Raw genomic sequence first — 15524 nt, 5'->3', positions numbered from 1 at the left:
GACAGGGGGTGTCTTTGGTGTGAGTGTAGTAGTCTGGCCTCTGATCACCTCATGTGGTAGCTTCAGGAGCCTCATGCAAGAGACCTGTGCTGACCCTGACACTTGGTATTTTTTATCTTGTTCTACTGTTGTCGTCATTTTTTTTTCCTCCTGTGGGCTCTTCCATTTCACTGAGAAGACCACACTTTTAAATTTCCTTGTCCCCATTGTCTCAATTGGATTTGCTGAGTCTGTGTCTCTAATCCTGTTTGTCCCAAGACTTGTGTGTGGTCGGGGGGGGGACTCTTCAGAACAGCTGCCCCCTTCTTCCCTTTTCAAGCCTTAATCCTTACCCTCCCGGCTTGGAGGAAAATCATAAGTATTTTTTCTTCTCATTTTGTGAGCTGGGATCGGAAGTTGCCAAAAACTGCAAGAGGGGATGTTCTTGTGCTGTTCTTCCCCAACTGCAATCTGAAGCACGAGAAATGAAATCACATGAGGGAGAAGATCTTATGGAGAGGTTTCCCAGCCTAGTTTTGCAAGAGGCTCAGATAATTCAAATGAACATACAAACCTTTGGGTACTTAGCCAAACTGAAGCCAAGCCCTGGACCTGTTTTCATTCAGTCTTATGGGTCTGTGGAGCTAATTTCAAGAAATTGCAGTGGATTGCCTGCTTGAGGGGGGGATGAGAGAATATGGAACATTTCTCTGTTTGGCAGTCAAGGGGGGAGAAGTAGTGGCCACCTGTTTTGTCTTCTGTCTTACACCATGCCCCTGCCCAGCACACTGCTGGGGCCTATGTTAGAACCACATGAGCTTCTGCCATCTTAATAATGCCCACACTAAATTCTTCCAGGCCTCCCTCTTCTGGGACCAATTAAGGCTTTTTCTTTTTGTGCCCGACTGGCCTGTGATCCCGCTGCGCAAGCCCCAGATTTGTCTCCTTTGCCCATGACCATCCCCCACCCTTTTTTCTTTTTCTTTTTTGGTTTTTCTCCTCTGTGGTCCAGGTTGTCTTCCGGTAAAGTGAGTCCCGAGAGCATCCGCACGCTCCGCCCCCCCTCGGAGTCCTCTGATGACCAAGGCCAGCAGGGCAAGCGTATGCTGAGCCCCAGCAAGGAGAAGGAGTTGTCCCTTTACAAGAAGACCAAGAGGGCCATTAGCAGCAAGAAGTACAGTGTCTCCAAGGCTGAGGCTGAAGCAGAGGCTACTACCCCCATTGAGCTCATCAGCCGTGGGCCTGATGGCCGCTTTGTCATGGACCCCTCAGAGATGGAGCCCTCACTCAAGACCCGCCGGATAGAGGGCTTCCCCTTTGTGGAGGAGACAGACATGTACCCTGAGTTTCGCCAGTCAGACGAAGAGAATGACGACCCCATTGTGCCCTCCTCTGTGACAGCCCTCAAATCTCAGCTGACCCCTCTCTCTTCCAGCCAGGAATCCTACCTTCAGCCACCAGCATACAGCCCCAGATTCCACAGGGGCTTAGAGGGCACAGGTGCTCTGGAGAGCCGCCTGCAGGCCACTGGTCAGGCCAGACCTCCAGCTCCAAGGCCTTTCCACCACAGCCAATTTTATGGTTACCTCAGCAGCAGCAGTCCTGGAGAGATGGACCCTCCGCCCTTCTACATGCCAGAGGTCAGTCCTCTCAGCTCTGTCATGTCCTCCCCTCCTCTGCACCCTGAGGGGCCCTTTGGACACCCTACCATCCCAGAGGAGAATGGAGAAAATGCTTCCAACAGCACGTTGCCCCTGACCCAGACGCCAACGGGGGGCCGGTCTCCTGAGCCATGGGGCAGGGCTGAGTTCCCTTTCAACAGCCTGGAGGCTTCTCCCATGATATTTCCTCAACAGCTCCACCAGTGTGAGGTGGCAGAGTGTGTGCAGCTGACGGCCTGTCTTCCTAGGGGCCCGCCCCCTTCCTCCCTCCAGGTTCCTGCATCCTACCCTGGCATTCTGCCCCTGGAGGCACCAAAGAGTTGGACTGGCAAGCCACCTGGCAGAAACCAACCCTCTGTGCCCACCACCACCAAATGGCAGGACAAACCTATGCAACCTATGGCGAGTCAAGGGCAGCTAAGACATACCAGTCAAGGTATGGGCATACCCGTGTTGCCTTACCATGAACCGTCCGAGTCAGTCAGCCACAGTGGCACAAGCACATTTGGCCTGGACACCAGGTGGTATGAGCCCCAACCCAGACCTCGGCCTAGCCCTCGGCAAGTCAGGAGGGCTGAGCCCAGTTTACATCAGGTGGTGCTACAACCTTCGAGGCTTTCCCCTCTGACCCAAAGCCCCCTCAGCTCCCGCAACAGCTCCCCGGAGCTGACTGCACGTGCCAGACCGCGACCGGGTCTCATCCAGCAAGCGGAGATGTCGGAGATCACCCTGCAGCCCCCCGCAGCAGTCAGCTTCTCTTGCAAGTCCACCCCGTCGACCGGCTCCCCGGCTCAAAGCAGCAGGGGAGAGAGCCCCAGCTACCGACCTGCCATGGCCTTCACCTCTTTGGCCACTGGCTACCCCTCCTCTCAGTGCCCCTCCCTTCCCGGGGACAGTATGGATGTCTTTGGACAAATTCCCTCTCCGAGGAGGGCTGGAGAGGAGATTCTCAGACCTGAGCCAACACCGACAACATTATCCACTTCGGGGTAAGTGTGTATGAATCCTTTAGCTGCCCTTTATCTGCCTTTCCTTCCCCACCCACTGCTCCCAACTCCCTCCTCCCCCCCCCCCATCATCATCATCATCATCATCATCTGAAATCATAGAGGTTGTTTGGACACGCTGCAGCATCCCTTTTGGAGGTGACTTCCAGTTGGCATTGGTAGGACCCTGCTCTGAAGAGGCTCTCGCTACTGGCACCGTTAGGACACGGCTCACGATCGTGGGTTAAATAGGCAGAGGAACAGTCGGTCATTCATGGTGCGTTATCTCCAACAGCTGCTCTTCCCCTCGCAAGTCTCTTGGGGATTGGGAGTCTGTGTCTTCGGATGTGCGGAGAAGGGCCTGTCCATGTAAGGAACTAGATTAGGGGTCTCATTACCTGTGCTTGTTGGGTAAGTGACCAAGGGTCACCAGCAGTTTCCTTTCTTGTTTCCTGGCTCTTGACTTTCCTGGAACATTAGTGTGTGCCTGGCTCCCTGGCTTCTTTCTGCCCTTTCCCACAAAGTCTAGTGACTATAACGAACGACAGAGATGGCCACAAAGGTCACCTTGCCGCTCCATCTCCAAAAGCGATGCTGCAGCCCCAAGACTCGGGCGGGGAGAGGGTGCAAGGATTTAGTCCCATGAACAGCATGTCAGGAGAAGAAATTCACCCGAGCGGAAATCAGGAAGCTGCCGGTATTCAGAGATCCTGCCCCAAAGAGCGAGGCTGCTGCGCTAAACTCCAGTGGCTGGTTTTCCAGGTACCAGGGTTGCGCCAGGCAAAGCGTCTTTCTGTTTTTCTTCTCTTTTCTCTGCCTCTTTTTCTTCTTTCCCTCGTCTTTTTCACAGCACCTTAGATCCTGTAGATGTTCTTTCCTTCCATCCTCTGTCTTTTGTTTTAAATTCTATTTTTCAAGTAATGGGGTTTAATCTCTTGATCCCTCAACTCGTGGAGCTCGGGGAATTAATGGCTTGAAGTAAACTATAAGCTCAGTGCAGTTAAACTCGGTGGAGAGAGGACCTTGGGGCAGGCAAGGAGGAAGGGCGATGTTCAAGCTTGCATAGCCAGCATTGGCTAAGGTGTAGGAGGTTAGTGTCACGTCAGGAAAACCGCATGGTTTGCGGGTGGGAGCCTGGCTTTTCACCCTGTGGTGCCCCTTGCATTTCATATACTCTCTCTGGTACCTGGAAGCTTTAAATCCTTAGAAACCCAATTAGCCCATTCAGCACTGTTGTTGGTTGCTGGCTTCTGGAGACTGGATGAATGGGTCAGAGAGGGGTGCTTATATTGGAGGGGCGTCTGTAGTAACAAAATCAACCCCAAATCAATTCTGTTGTGGCTTTTAAAAATATATATGTATATATCATCTCGTGTGAGTGTGTGTGTGTATGTGTATATATATATATATATGTATGTATGTTTGTATATGTCTCCAACCAATCTAATATAGCCAGGGCACCTTGATGAGGTATAGGGAAGTCACAGGACAATTCTGTGTTAGAGCACTGTTGTCTGCGCTTTTATGCAGTGTTTTCATCCGCTTTGTTTTTTCTTTTGTTTCTTCCCCCTTTCGTTTCCAGCCATGTTTGGTTTTGGAGTTTTTTGTTTGTTTGTTTGTTTCCCCACTTCTTCTCCTTTGGCATTTTTGACGTGCTGATGTGTTGCGGAGCTCGGCTCCTTGCGGGTGTTGTTAACTGCTTTGTTTTTGATTAATCTCAGCTATCTGGGCAGTGTTGTCGAGACAAGCTTCTCCTCAGCTCAATAGGTAAGGGTGATCCATGTCCGAAAGGATGGCGTGGGGGCTGTCGGAGGGTGGCGGGGAGCGGGGCGTGGAAGGGGCTTTTCCAATCCCATCTCTTCCTTTAAAGGGGAATAAGGAATTGTAAAATACTAGGACAAAACCTTTGCACACATGGTCTCTGTGGCTTTTGGGTTTCCCCACTCACCAGTGCCTCAGGGCTCTCATGGGTTCAGAGAGGCCTACCTACGGTCGGGATACAGGTAGAAAGACTTGGTATGGCTGTGACTTTTGTGGGGGCAAGCCTGGTGAGGAGAGGAGACCGCTCCTCATTCTGTATTGTGTAGGGAGGTGCATGGTCTAGTGGATTGAATGGGGTTGGGAGCCAGGAACATGTAGGTTCTAATCGCAGCTCTGCCACTGACTCGCATGACCTTGGGCAAGTCGCTTCACCTGTCTATGCCTCCAGTTTCCTCCTCTGGCAGTGGGGATAGTAATATCTACCTGGATGAGTGGCGAGAAATGGTCTGTGAAAGTGTTATATAAATGTTCAGTGCTATTTGAGAATGAAACCTTAAAATACTGGATTTATCATACGGATACAAATAAGGGACTAAGAATACAAAACAGGCACATGCTCAGCAGCACCTAATAGTAGCTCTCTGTTTGACATCAGCTAGCAACCAGTTAGTTAGTTATTTGGGACTGCGATCTCATTCCATGAATTCAGTAAAGGGAATCCAATTTCAAAATACTTCTCCAATTTTATTTTAATAGCCGAGGGTTCCCACCTCGCCTTCATTCCCAAAATTCCTAAATTGTATTAAACTGGAGGAGTTCTGGGGTTTTTCCTTTTGCAGATTGCAGCAGTATGCCGCATAGCTTCAGCTCATCAGTGTTAAAGCTTTGTTTTGAACTGTAGTAATTCAATTACAATAGAAGTCTCATCTCTCTCTGAAATTTTCCTCAATGAAACCTTGCAAGTTGTCTTCAAACCTAACCAGGATTACAGTGACTTAAGCAAATCTTGCAAGATTTTTCCAGGAAAATACCTCTTGGAGACTTTCTGGGGGCAGTTTCACAGATGTAGCAAGGTCCTGGAACAGAAACGGAAGACAGAAATAGGAACTTGTTTCCAGACTCCTTTGTAGTGGTTGAGCTTCCTCCTCGTCTTCCGTCCACTGAGTTCTTCAGTGCGCTAAGCTTGATTTTTACCCATTACTAACTCTGAAGACCAGAAGAGAAGGTCAACTGAAGTGACATGCAGGGCCAATACCAACTGTGATGGCTACCAGGGATGCAGTGTCCCAGGTCTGCTTTTATTTCCACGATCGGAGAGCCTGCATGCACCCACGGAGCAGCAGATTCCCAGACGCTCTCAGCCGCTGATCAAAGGGTGAGATATCCAGCTCCTAGCCCCAGCGTGGGCCCGCGTGGCAGGATAAGAGACCCGCCGAGTGTTGCTTCACAGCTTAGTGAAAGCAGCAAGTGACGCCCGAAGGGATACAACCCTCCTAGCTCTCGCCGAGAAGTGTGATGAGGGAGACAGATGGGGATGTCGGGAGGGTGTGTTGCGGGGGCATGGGAGGGCAATACAGAGTTGGACATTCAACCAGGGGAGAGAATGAGGTGTCGGAATGGTGGGTCTTTCGCACTGAGGCCCATCTGGCTGGCGGGGAGTGCAGAGTCCGACTGATAGAGGGAGCAGGGACGTCTTTACTACCGTGTCCTTTTGGAGCATTGCCCTCATAGCTGCCAACCAAACCGCTTCAGTCCTTTCCGCAGAGCTTCAGAAGCCACTGAGAGAGAGGCCCTCCTTTCGGGATATTCTGTTTAGCCCTGGCAGCCTTGTAAACTTTCTGCCCCACACCCCACTCCAGGTACCCATGGCAGCCCTGAAGCCTTTTCAATCCTCTTCTTGCGCCGATTCCAGGCCGAGATATTCATGCGTGCCTATAAAAGTTTTCCGCAGCAGCCAAGCCACAAAAATGTCCACCGGCAAAGGCTGGGGACTGAAATGCATCTTACTCTGGGACTTGGGTGCAGAACCCATTGTAATCGAACCTGGGTTCACTGACAGGCTCTCCCTCAGCTAGAGGAGGGAGAGAGCCATTATCTCGAATGGGGAAGGCAGAGGGATAATAAATCCTGCACGCTAATAAGAAAGGAATCCCATAAACAGCACAGCCAAGTAATTTCTTTCTGATGTAGGGTTGTAAAATTGTCAGTGGATCAGAGCACTGGAGCTTTATACCAGACCAGCCAGGTTTTATGCTGCAGTAATAAAAGCGGGGAGGGGCGATGTGGTTTACAAGCTCTGTGGTGGCTTACCCATCAGCAGCGGAGCACTGCTCGCAGGTGAATGGGATCTCCTCTGTGGGGATGCATGCAGATCAGGCAGATGGGGGGCAAATAGAGGGATACAAGTGACTCTCTGCATGTGGTGTTCATTTATATTCCCCTGACATGGCTGGAGTGGGAAGGCTTTTGCAATATCTCTTGCTGTGCGAAGGGCAGGCAGGTTTTATTTAAGGGTGTGGGTAATTTTATGCCATGATCCAATTAACTTTCCCCTTTCTTTTAACTGAACCCAATGTGGCCTGAACTTCCCCGTTAGGAGACGAGTTGGTTCTGTCCTCTCGCTGCGGTAGGAAACCCAAAAACCACAGGGAAGGCAGGCGAGCACCTGTGCTACCTCAGCATCCCAGGCTGTCCAGTGCTGGCAACCCCAGCTCCGCTCCTCCCTTGGGACAGCACAGTCAGCAGCTGGTATGCAAAGCCTCTGGTGCCTCCTAGGAGCAAGTGGCAAAGCCATGCCCATCCCATGGGGGAGGGAGCTGCCCCACCCCCAGTGTGGGGGGGACGACGACTCCTCGCGTTGAGTTGGAAACGAGTAGGTTCCCCTTTAAAGACCGTCCGTGTGCTGATCCTCTGCATGTGTTTCATAGCCATTCTCGCTAGGAGAAGTTGAGTCCTCTTGTCTGAGTGGTTTGTTTGTTTGTTTGTTCTTTGGTTTTATTTTCTCACTCCTGATTTCATTTTTTTTTCCCCCGCTGTGATCTTTTTTCTTCCTGTCCTCTCCTCTCCCACCCCTCTTTTCCTCTCCTTTCTCCCTTGTTCCTCTCCTGTCAGCATGGTGAAGTCCGTTGTGTAGATGAGTTGTGCTGTCTGCAGACCTGTAGACGGGATGCCCGCTGTTATCCGCTCCTTTTTATCTCATTGTGGTGGGGGTGGCTTGGTAGCAGCTCTGTGGAAAGGGAGTGACTTCTGTGTTTTTTCTAGCATCTTTGATTTTGAAGGATCCTAAGCCGATCCCAAGTGATATACCCACAGCAGCCTCTGGGTTGGAGGCAGCAATCAATTCCGCACAAGACTGGAGGGGAAGAGGAAACTCCTACTCCTAAGAAAAGTCTCATGGGATCTTTAGTGTCCATGCAGCACACAACGGATCTTAGCTTGTAATATTTCCTTGCATGAAAGAACCCATGTATATCAATGGAGTTGATAATCTTGGAAGGGTGAAGGATGGAGTAAACCTGGCCAGGATTTGAACCTGTGGGATATAGGCTGTCTAGATGGTTTCTCAGACCGGACCTTTAGTTGCCAAGCAGTTGCCTAAATTCTCTGCCTGTTTGCTCAAGGGAAGAGCGGCAGGGAAGATATGTGTGGGGAGGGAAAACTTTTTTAAATTGCACCCTGGGGTCTTCCTGCCTCTTCTTATGACTTGGCTTCCCATTCTGGTGGAGGTGGGTTGCAGTTCTGTCCTAGGCTTTGTCTGCTACTCTTCTAACCTCCGACACGTAAAGGCATTTGAAGAAGAGCAACAAAGATTCTTTGCTGGGTTGGACTAGTGGAGTTACTCTCTTAGCCTAGGGGTAAAGCCCTTCTTGCTATGGATACTGGAGACTCTTGTTTCAGCTCCGCTGAGGAGGAGTGGTGAGGCGTGCAAGCTTTGTTAACTCGCTCTTCTAGATATTGCCCTTCGCACACTCAGGAGCTGGCTGCTTTGTGCACTCCCTCAATAACGGTGAGGCACCTTCAGTAACTTTCTGTCCATATGGTTCTGACTCATGCTCATCGGGAAGTGTGGTAAATTGAAGACCAATAGAATGTCTCCATTAGTTCTTCTGACCCAAACCTGATGCTTTGCAGAGTCTGGGATCTGAGTTCACTTCGGAACCTTGTAGAAAGTACCTGCTGCATTTTTAAAGCTACCTTCCGTGCTCCAGAGTGAATGAGTGCAGGAACAGGTTCCTTTGCATCACACATGGTGTATTCTGGATGGTCTTTTTGCATAGGCTGCTGCCCAAAACACTACAGAAGGGGCAGGAGGCATGAGAGGTCTTTTGCCAGTCTTGGAAACAACCACAACAGGAGAGTTGGAGTTGACTGCAGAAATAAAGGGTGGCAGAGAGGCTCTAAATCTGTTGGCGAGTAGCTGTCCTTTCCTCTGCTTTTGTCCACTCTTTACATCTACGACACCTGAGGTCAAACTCTATTTATGGTGAAATATGGGTTTAGTGTGCTCGCGATGTGTGGCTGGAAATGGGGGAGTGGGGAGTCCTATTTTAGAGAACAAATGGAAATGAGTTTGATGGAGTTTCATGCTAATGTCTAGTGGGCATTTTTCTAGCATCATAAATGTCACAATTGCTAATATCTTCTTTGAAGAGGCACATGGGGAAATGGCAGGGGCTGCTACAGGTCAAGGCTGAGCGGTATCACTAAAGTTGTGTGGTAGTGGGGACCAGCAGCAGACTAGGTGCTGCAGGTTAGAACTGTTTCTCGGTTCAGGACTGAAAGCGCAGGAGCTGTTTCACCTTGCGGTGGAAGACCAGGGCTGGAGTAACAGGGGTCAGTCTTGGTCAGGACTGAGTTCCATTGTCAGAACCATTTGGAGAAGTTCACTCCGTACCTGCCTGCATATAGCAGCCACACACTTGCTTGTATCCCATTGATCTAAAACTGAAAACTCTCTCAGTAAAATAAGACATGGAGTAATGTGTGCGCAAGCTGGGTGCAGAGGAGGGCAACCGCTAGCCTTGTCAGTACCAGTTGTTGTTCAGCAACACAACATAATGTGCGGCTCATCAGAGAACACCAAATAGAGAAATGTTACGGGAGCACGAGCTTCTAAAATGAAGCTGTAACCCTGCGTTCACCACTGGAGGCAAACGTTGGCTTACTGAGAGGAATTTAACTGTCGTCCCTTCGCTCTTACGCATCCTAATTCTAGCCCATCCGAGGAGGGTGAAATTCTCACTTGGCTCCAACAGGAGGGAGTTGTGGCTTGTCTAAAAAGGTGTTTTGTCCTCTGCTGAAGTTAATGCCGCCTGCTTTGTGGGGAGTTCCAGCCATTCCATCAGAGATGGTCCTGAGGATCTGTCTCTTGGCACATTAGTCAAATCTTGATGTCTATGCTTGAGCGGTGAATATGAAAGGGGCTGTTCTATACCCTAAATCTTACGGCTTTAGTTGCATCTGCTGGTCCGCAGCTGCTCAGTCAAATTGCTCATTATGTTCCATATGCTTCTCAGTGCTGTTAGCAAAATCAAGAAACTTTGCCAGTCATATCAGTGTCTTTAAACACGTTGGAAGTCACTAGCCTGCAGTATTCTAGCAAAGCACCTACTGCTACAGAAGTCCCTTCCCATGTCAGCTCGTCTTGTCCCAGTGTAAAGTCTCACCATGCCACTGTGGCCTTAACACCAAAATGCAATGAGGGACGTAGCATTGAGTTATGGGAAGCCCGGTTCTGTATATATTAAATACTCAGGGAGTTCCCTCCTAGAACAAATGTCAACTACAATGAGATGCTACCAGCTGAACAGGATGAAAATAAAGAATAATCTCCCCATCCAGATTTTTCACAGCTAAATGGATGGAATGCCCTGAATTCGGCCCACAGATACCTAACTCCTCTGTGATGTCTTTTATCATGGAATATTGCAATACTTTAAGCCTCACAAAACCCCATGTGCGGTGGGTATTATCTTTATTTTGCAGATGGGGAAATGGAGACACATTGAGGGATAAGTTACTTGGCCAAGCTCTTGCAGTGACTGAGCAGAGAACAGAATCCAAGTATCTACTCCAACCCCTCCCCCCCCCTTCTTTCAGTGCTCCCCAGACCCATTCAGCACCAGACTGATGTGATTGCAACCAGGGATTGGGTTTCATGTGTCTTGCAAGTTCTTGTGTTTTGCAAGGACCCAAGCAATTTCAGGCGTCTTAAATTCAGGATTAAAGCCTAAGCCTTAACCTAACTGAGAGTGTGTGTGTGTTTTTTGTAGTTTGCTTTTCTCTTTGAGCATTGAAAGGAAGGACAAATCCTCCTCTTCCTGACCTGCTGTTGGGTCAGAGGCTGGTTTCTTGATTAATACTCCATATTGTACAGAAAGAGCCTTCTACGTATTGGATTTATCTCTGGGAAGGCTCCAAATGACCAGATGGCCGCTAGAGTAGAGTTCACACTGGCATCTGACAGTGAAAGAGAGCTGCTTTGGTTTATGGCCATTAACAGTGCAGATTCCCCACAGGCAGTCAGGCAAACCTGACTGGCTTTAGGTCCTTTCATATTTTCTCCATAGATGGCACTTTTTTATCTGTGGGAAAAGCACTGGCTAATGTAATCATTGTCTTTGTCCAAATCTTCTGCTGCTCCAGCCTGCCCTATTGGCTCTCTCCATCTCTTTGAATGGGAAAACTAGAATTCTCCCACTTCTTTACTGTAGGCTGCCCTGCAGCAGGCATGTAAATGTGAGTGTTTTGCCTCTCTGAACATGTCGTCTTCCATCAACCCCACACTTATCGGTTCCATCTCGGTTTCTTCTGCTGCCTTGAAGATGAGCACAGGAGAATCAATGGGAGCGAATGAGAATCCCAGTCTGCTTGGACTACTCTTGGTTAATCTCAAATGCAGTGAAGTGTGAACAGAAGACCAGCTCCGATTTGGGTTCAGATTAACCCATGCAGGGGAGCGTTACTGAAATGTACATGAGCTGACACATAGACACCCCATTCTTGCTCCCATCGCCCAGTCTCTTTCTTTGAACCCTCAAGTTGATGGGTGAAAGGTGTAAGTGCAGTATTCCTTGCTGGTGCTAACTCTTTGAAACTGCCACCCGGCAAAGAATTGTTGCCTTTATTTTCCTCTTTCTCTCAGGAAATGTTATGAGCTACTCCTCTCTTAGCAGGTGTTTTGAGACAGTTTGATCAGTGGTCTCCAGTGAGTGAGTAATGAGACCAAAAGAATGTCTCCTCCAACTTGGAAAGGTGTGACAGAGGGAGGGGGAATGTACTGGAGGCTCGGTGGATTAAATCTCTGTCCTTTCATCTCAGGAGAGCTGGGTTTGAGTATTGGCTTGGTCTCACAGCGAAAACTACTTCGTGGACCTGGCCTACTCACTTTTATGTGAAAACTTGAGAATATATAGTAGGACAGACTTCATCCTGAGGGAATGCTTTTCCTATACTCACCTGGCCCCAGTGTCCTGTCTTCCAATATCTAGTCAGGGAAGGACTAGCAGCCTGGAAAGAAATGCACAAAAAAACCTTTATGCAAAGAGCCCGTTTCCCATGCACCAAACTCTAGAGAAAACATTGACCTTGTAACAGGCTTTGGTGGAAGAATAAACCAGATGGAGAATAAATCCATGAAATGGGCTGGGGAAATTTGCACTACTGAACTCCTGAATGAAAATCCCGTTGTAGGAAATAGAGATCTGCCCCTGCCGCCCCTCCCCCACCCCAGTGATAAAATCTTGTAACTACTTTAATTTCAAAGTCATGGTATGTCTTATCCTACTGGGGAAGAAAATCAGAACCCTGGCATCTATCCTCAGTTCTTACTTTATGGTGTGTGGTGTTGCCCAGAGCTGTGATCCTGGAAGGGGATACCAACTTGCCAGCCCCGGAAATGCTGGCTTGTAAACTCTGTGTGTTTCTGTTTGCCATTTGGTCCCTGTTTTTTTGCTGTGGGGTTGGGGAAGGGAAGGGTCACTGCTTGCGGTCTGTCTGGGCCACTGTTGCCATAGCCGGCGGCGCGCACAGCGGTAACATGAGTGCCGCTGTCCTGTTACCATACGCCTTTTGCTTTCTCTTTCTTTAAAGGGGTTTGACGCGGGTTCCCAGAAGTGCCTTGCCGGACATAGGATCTGCCCATTGCTACCTACTTTAATGGTTTTGAAATTACAGAAACAAATGCATTTTTAAGACGTGAGCCTCGGTACCGGTTGTCTTACAGTGTGGCTCTTCCAATTCCTCCACAGCGTAGCCATCAGCAGGCATTTGATTCTGTCCACAGGAACAACCAGGGCTGGAGCCTAACACCTCTGTCTAAACTTTGCCTGTTTCTGCCTGACCTACGCTCATCCATGGTATGAGAGGGAGGGAAACAGTGGACAGGGAAGTGTGTGTGTGTGTGCGTGTGTGTGTGTGGCGGGGTGGGGAACTACAGCTGTCCCAAAGGCAGTGAGTAGATGGTGTCATGTTTCCACCAGCATCGTATTTAGCTCCAGTGCAGCCGGCTGACCTTATTCCATCGGCCCAGGGTTTCTCACGTTTTCCTTTCCATGGCAGAGGATGACCGGTCCCTCCCCACCCGAGATCTCTTCTGGCTGGAGTGTGACAGGGGGCCACTGATGGCACGTGTCTGCTTTTCCTTTCTAGAGAACGTCCATCTCCATCCCGGAACGCTGCTGCACCTGAGAGGCTCGAAGCTCTGAAATACCAGCGGATAAAGAAGCCCAAAAAGTCATCCAAGGGCTCCTCAAAATCCAGAAAACAATCCAGTGAGTGTGAGGATCACAAGACTCCGCACTAGTCTCCCTGTCCATCCTCCATTTGAGGCCTGATGCAACGCTCATTAAAGTCTCTGACTCTAATGGGAGTTGACTCAGGCCGGTGGACTATAGGTCTCTATTTGAGTTACTGTAAAACCTGTGTTTTATTCTCTTGCTCAACTATTCCTTATAAAGGAAGCCGGCTCTTTTTCCACGAGGCCACAAGGGCTTCCCAGCTCCTTTCAGCTGTAAAACGGAAGGCCCCATCTCCTGGGTTTTTTTTGTTTTTTGTTTTTTTTTTTCCCTTGGGATGTTACTCCAGATCTTCTTCCAGAAGAGGAAGGGGATAACTTCCCTTTGTAGTCCTGAAACTAGCTGGAGAGCCCTGGAATGACCCTTCTTCCAATGCCTTTAGTGGCTCTCTATCCATTTAAATTCAAGATCCTCCTACATCTCTCCACCTACATCTCTGCTGTCATTTCCTCCTGCTCCTTCTCCAGCCCCCTATCTTCTCCTCAGGTCCTCTTCCCTTTGTCTCCTACTCCCCCACCAAGCTATGTGCCTTCCCTCGCACTGTCCCCAACACTTAGAACAACCTTCCTCTTCCTATCCTACATCAAATCCTTCCAAAAATCCTCCTCAGTCAGCTGAGCATCCTGTGTTAACCTTCTCCCCAGCCAAACCACCGAGGCTGGTACGTTGTCCTGACTTAGACTGTGAGCTTCTCAGGGCCGGGCCCAGGCATTTGTTTCACACGCTCTGTAAAGCAGCACATCGGCTCGTGGCATTGTTATAGGTAACTAATCCTCTTTATCTCTTGTCCTCCTCCTTCTCTCTCCCTCTTCAGATGGTTCTGCCTCCCAGGTTCAGCACCTTCCCAACTCTCAGGTACTGTCGCCTGACGAAGCGGTCTCCCTCCGCAAAAAGAAGAGACACTCTCGTCAGGATCCCTTCGCTCGCCTCTCCGCATTGAAGGATGACCTTTGCCACCGGCAGCTCCCTGAGGACCAGACAGCTATTCTCAACAGCGTGGACCATGATGATTCTGGCGGGCATGCCACCTTACTTTAGCGTAGCACCAGCCAGAGAAGGTTCAAAGGTGGGGGGGAGGAGGGAGAGGAGATCTCATGAGCTACAGACGCACGTGGGGAGAGATGGGGTGTGAGCGTCAGCCTGGGTTCTCATACCAACAAGCTGAATGTGCAAAAGCGATCGTATTGCACTGGGTGCACACAGTCTATTTGGTGTCACATCCAGGAAACCCAGCATCCAGTCTTTGCCCACTGGGAGAGGCTCTCCCTTTTCATAGGACACCTTCCATTTAGTGCGGATCGTGGGGTGGGGTGGGGTGGGAGGGAGGAATATCCTAAAATAGAGGGATGGAGGGAAAAATACCCTAGCCTCATCCACCCCCTGCCATTTGGAACAGGAAAAGGTGAGGTTGGGGCTTGCAGGGCTCAGAGTGAGAGGGATTCAGACTTAGTGTTGTCATAAGAGTCTGTTGTTCCTCGAATCCCCCTCTCTCTGCTATGGCTTCAGTTTTATGAGTGCTGGAAGAGGGATGAGATTTTACATCTTGGTTTCCAAAAGTTGTGTATAGATTTAAAAAAAAAATCATAGATGCAGTTTGCAGTGTATATTTATACAGTGTGTATTTAGGTAGGAACATGGAAGTAAGCAAATGGCCTGAACTCACAGGAATCATTTGGATTCCACAGAAAACAATGAAATGACACACAACAATCCAGATTGGAACCGATGACCCAGTTAATCTGATTATTTTAGAATAATGCATTACAAAATTATCCCAGCAAACTTTACCCGTGCAAAATCTCATTGCCTCTCCAACTTTTGGCCCAAGGATGATGGATAACAGAAACACAAATTATATTTTACTTCCGTCCAAAACCCTCCCCCAAAACTCCAGGATAAGTAGATGTGTGAAATTTTGCAAGGTCACACACAAGCGCGCTCTCAAAACTTGTTAATTTTAAGGTAACATCTCTTTACAAACCTGCAAGGATGGGGGTGGAGGGCGGAATTTAAATCCGAGGATCTTCTGTCTCAAATGAGGCTTTTGTCAATGTTGAGGAGGGGGTTTAGATTGTCAATTTATTGTTTATTCTTAGTGATGTTCCGTAGTTCACTTCGTAAAATTAATGAAGTCTTCAAATATAAGAGCTCACGACAGGAGTTTACGGTCTTTAAGCTTTGCTGCCGAGTGAGGAGAGAGCTCGGACTTTTTTTCTGCGTGGAATATGAATGGAAATGGTTCTGCTGGCGCACCCCACCAAAAAGCCCTGGCTGGGATGATTTAGTTGGGGATTGGTCCTGCTTTGAGCAGGGGGTTGGACTAGATGACCTCCTGAGGTCCC

The 15524-nt window shown here is 49.1% G+C and overlaps 1 protein-coding gene across 4 annotated transcripts in view; it reads left to right on the top strand.

Moving 5' to 3' along the window:
- The window catches only part of IGSF9B (immunoglobulin superfamily member 9B), a 94486-nt gene extending 80064 nt beyond the window's left edge, over window positions 1–14422 (top strand). For 2 of the 4 annotated variants that reach the window (XM_074936736.1, XM_074936735.1), the window contains exons 18-20: window positions 992–2629; window positions 13037–13158; window positions 13997–14422. In XM_074936736.1, the coding sequence (XP_074792837.1) occupies window positions 992–2629; window positions 13037–13158; window positions 13997–14220 (1984 nt within the window). In that variant the 3' untranslated portion in view covers window positions 14221–14422. Of the gene's footprint in view, window positions 1–991; window positions 2630–4347; window positions 4394–13036; window positions 13159–13996 lie in introns of those variants that run through there. The other 2 variants (XM_074936739.1, XM_074936737.1) reach the window with 2 other exon arrangements.
- The last annotated feature ends 1102 nt before the right edge of the window (window positions 14423–15524 follow it).

Source organism: Natator depressus, chromosome 22 (assembly GCF_965152275.1).
Source record: "Natator depressus isolate rNatDep1 chromosome 22, rNatDep2.hap1, whole genome shotgun sequence".
Classification (NCBI taxonomy): Eukaryota; Metazoa; Chordata; order Testudines; family Cheloniidae; genus Natator; species Natator depressus.
This window is presented reverse-complemented; position numbering and strand designations above follow the sequence as displayed.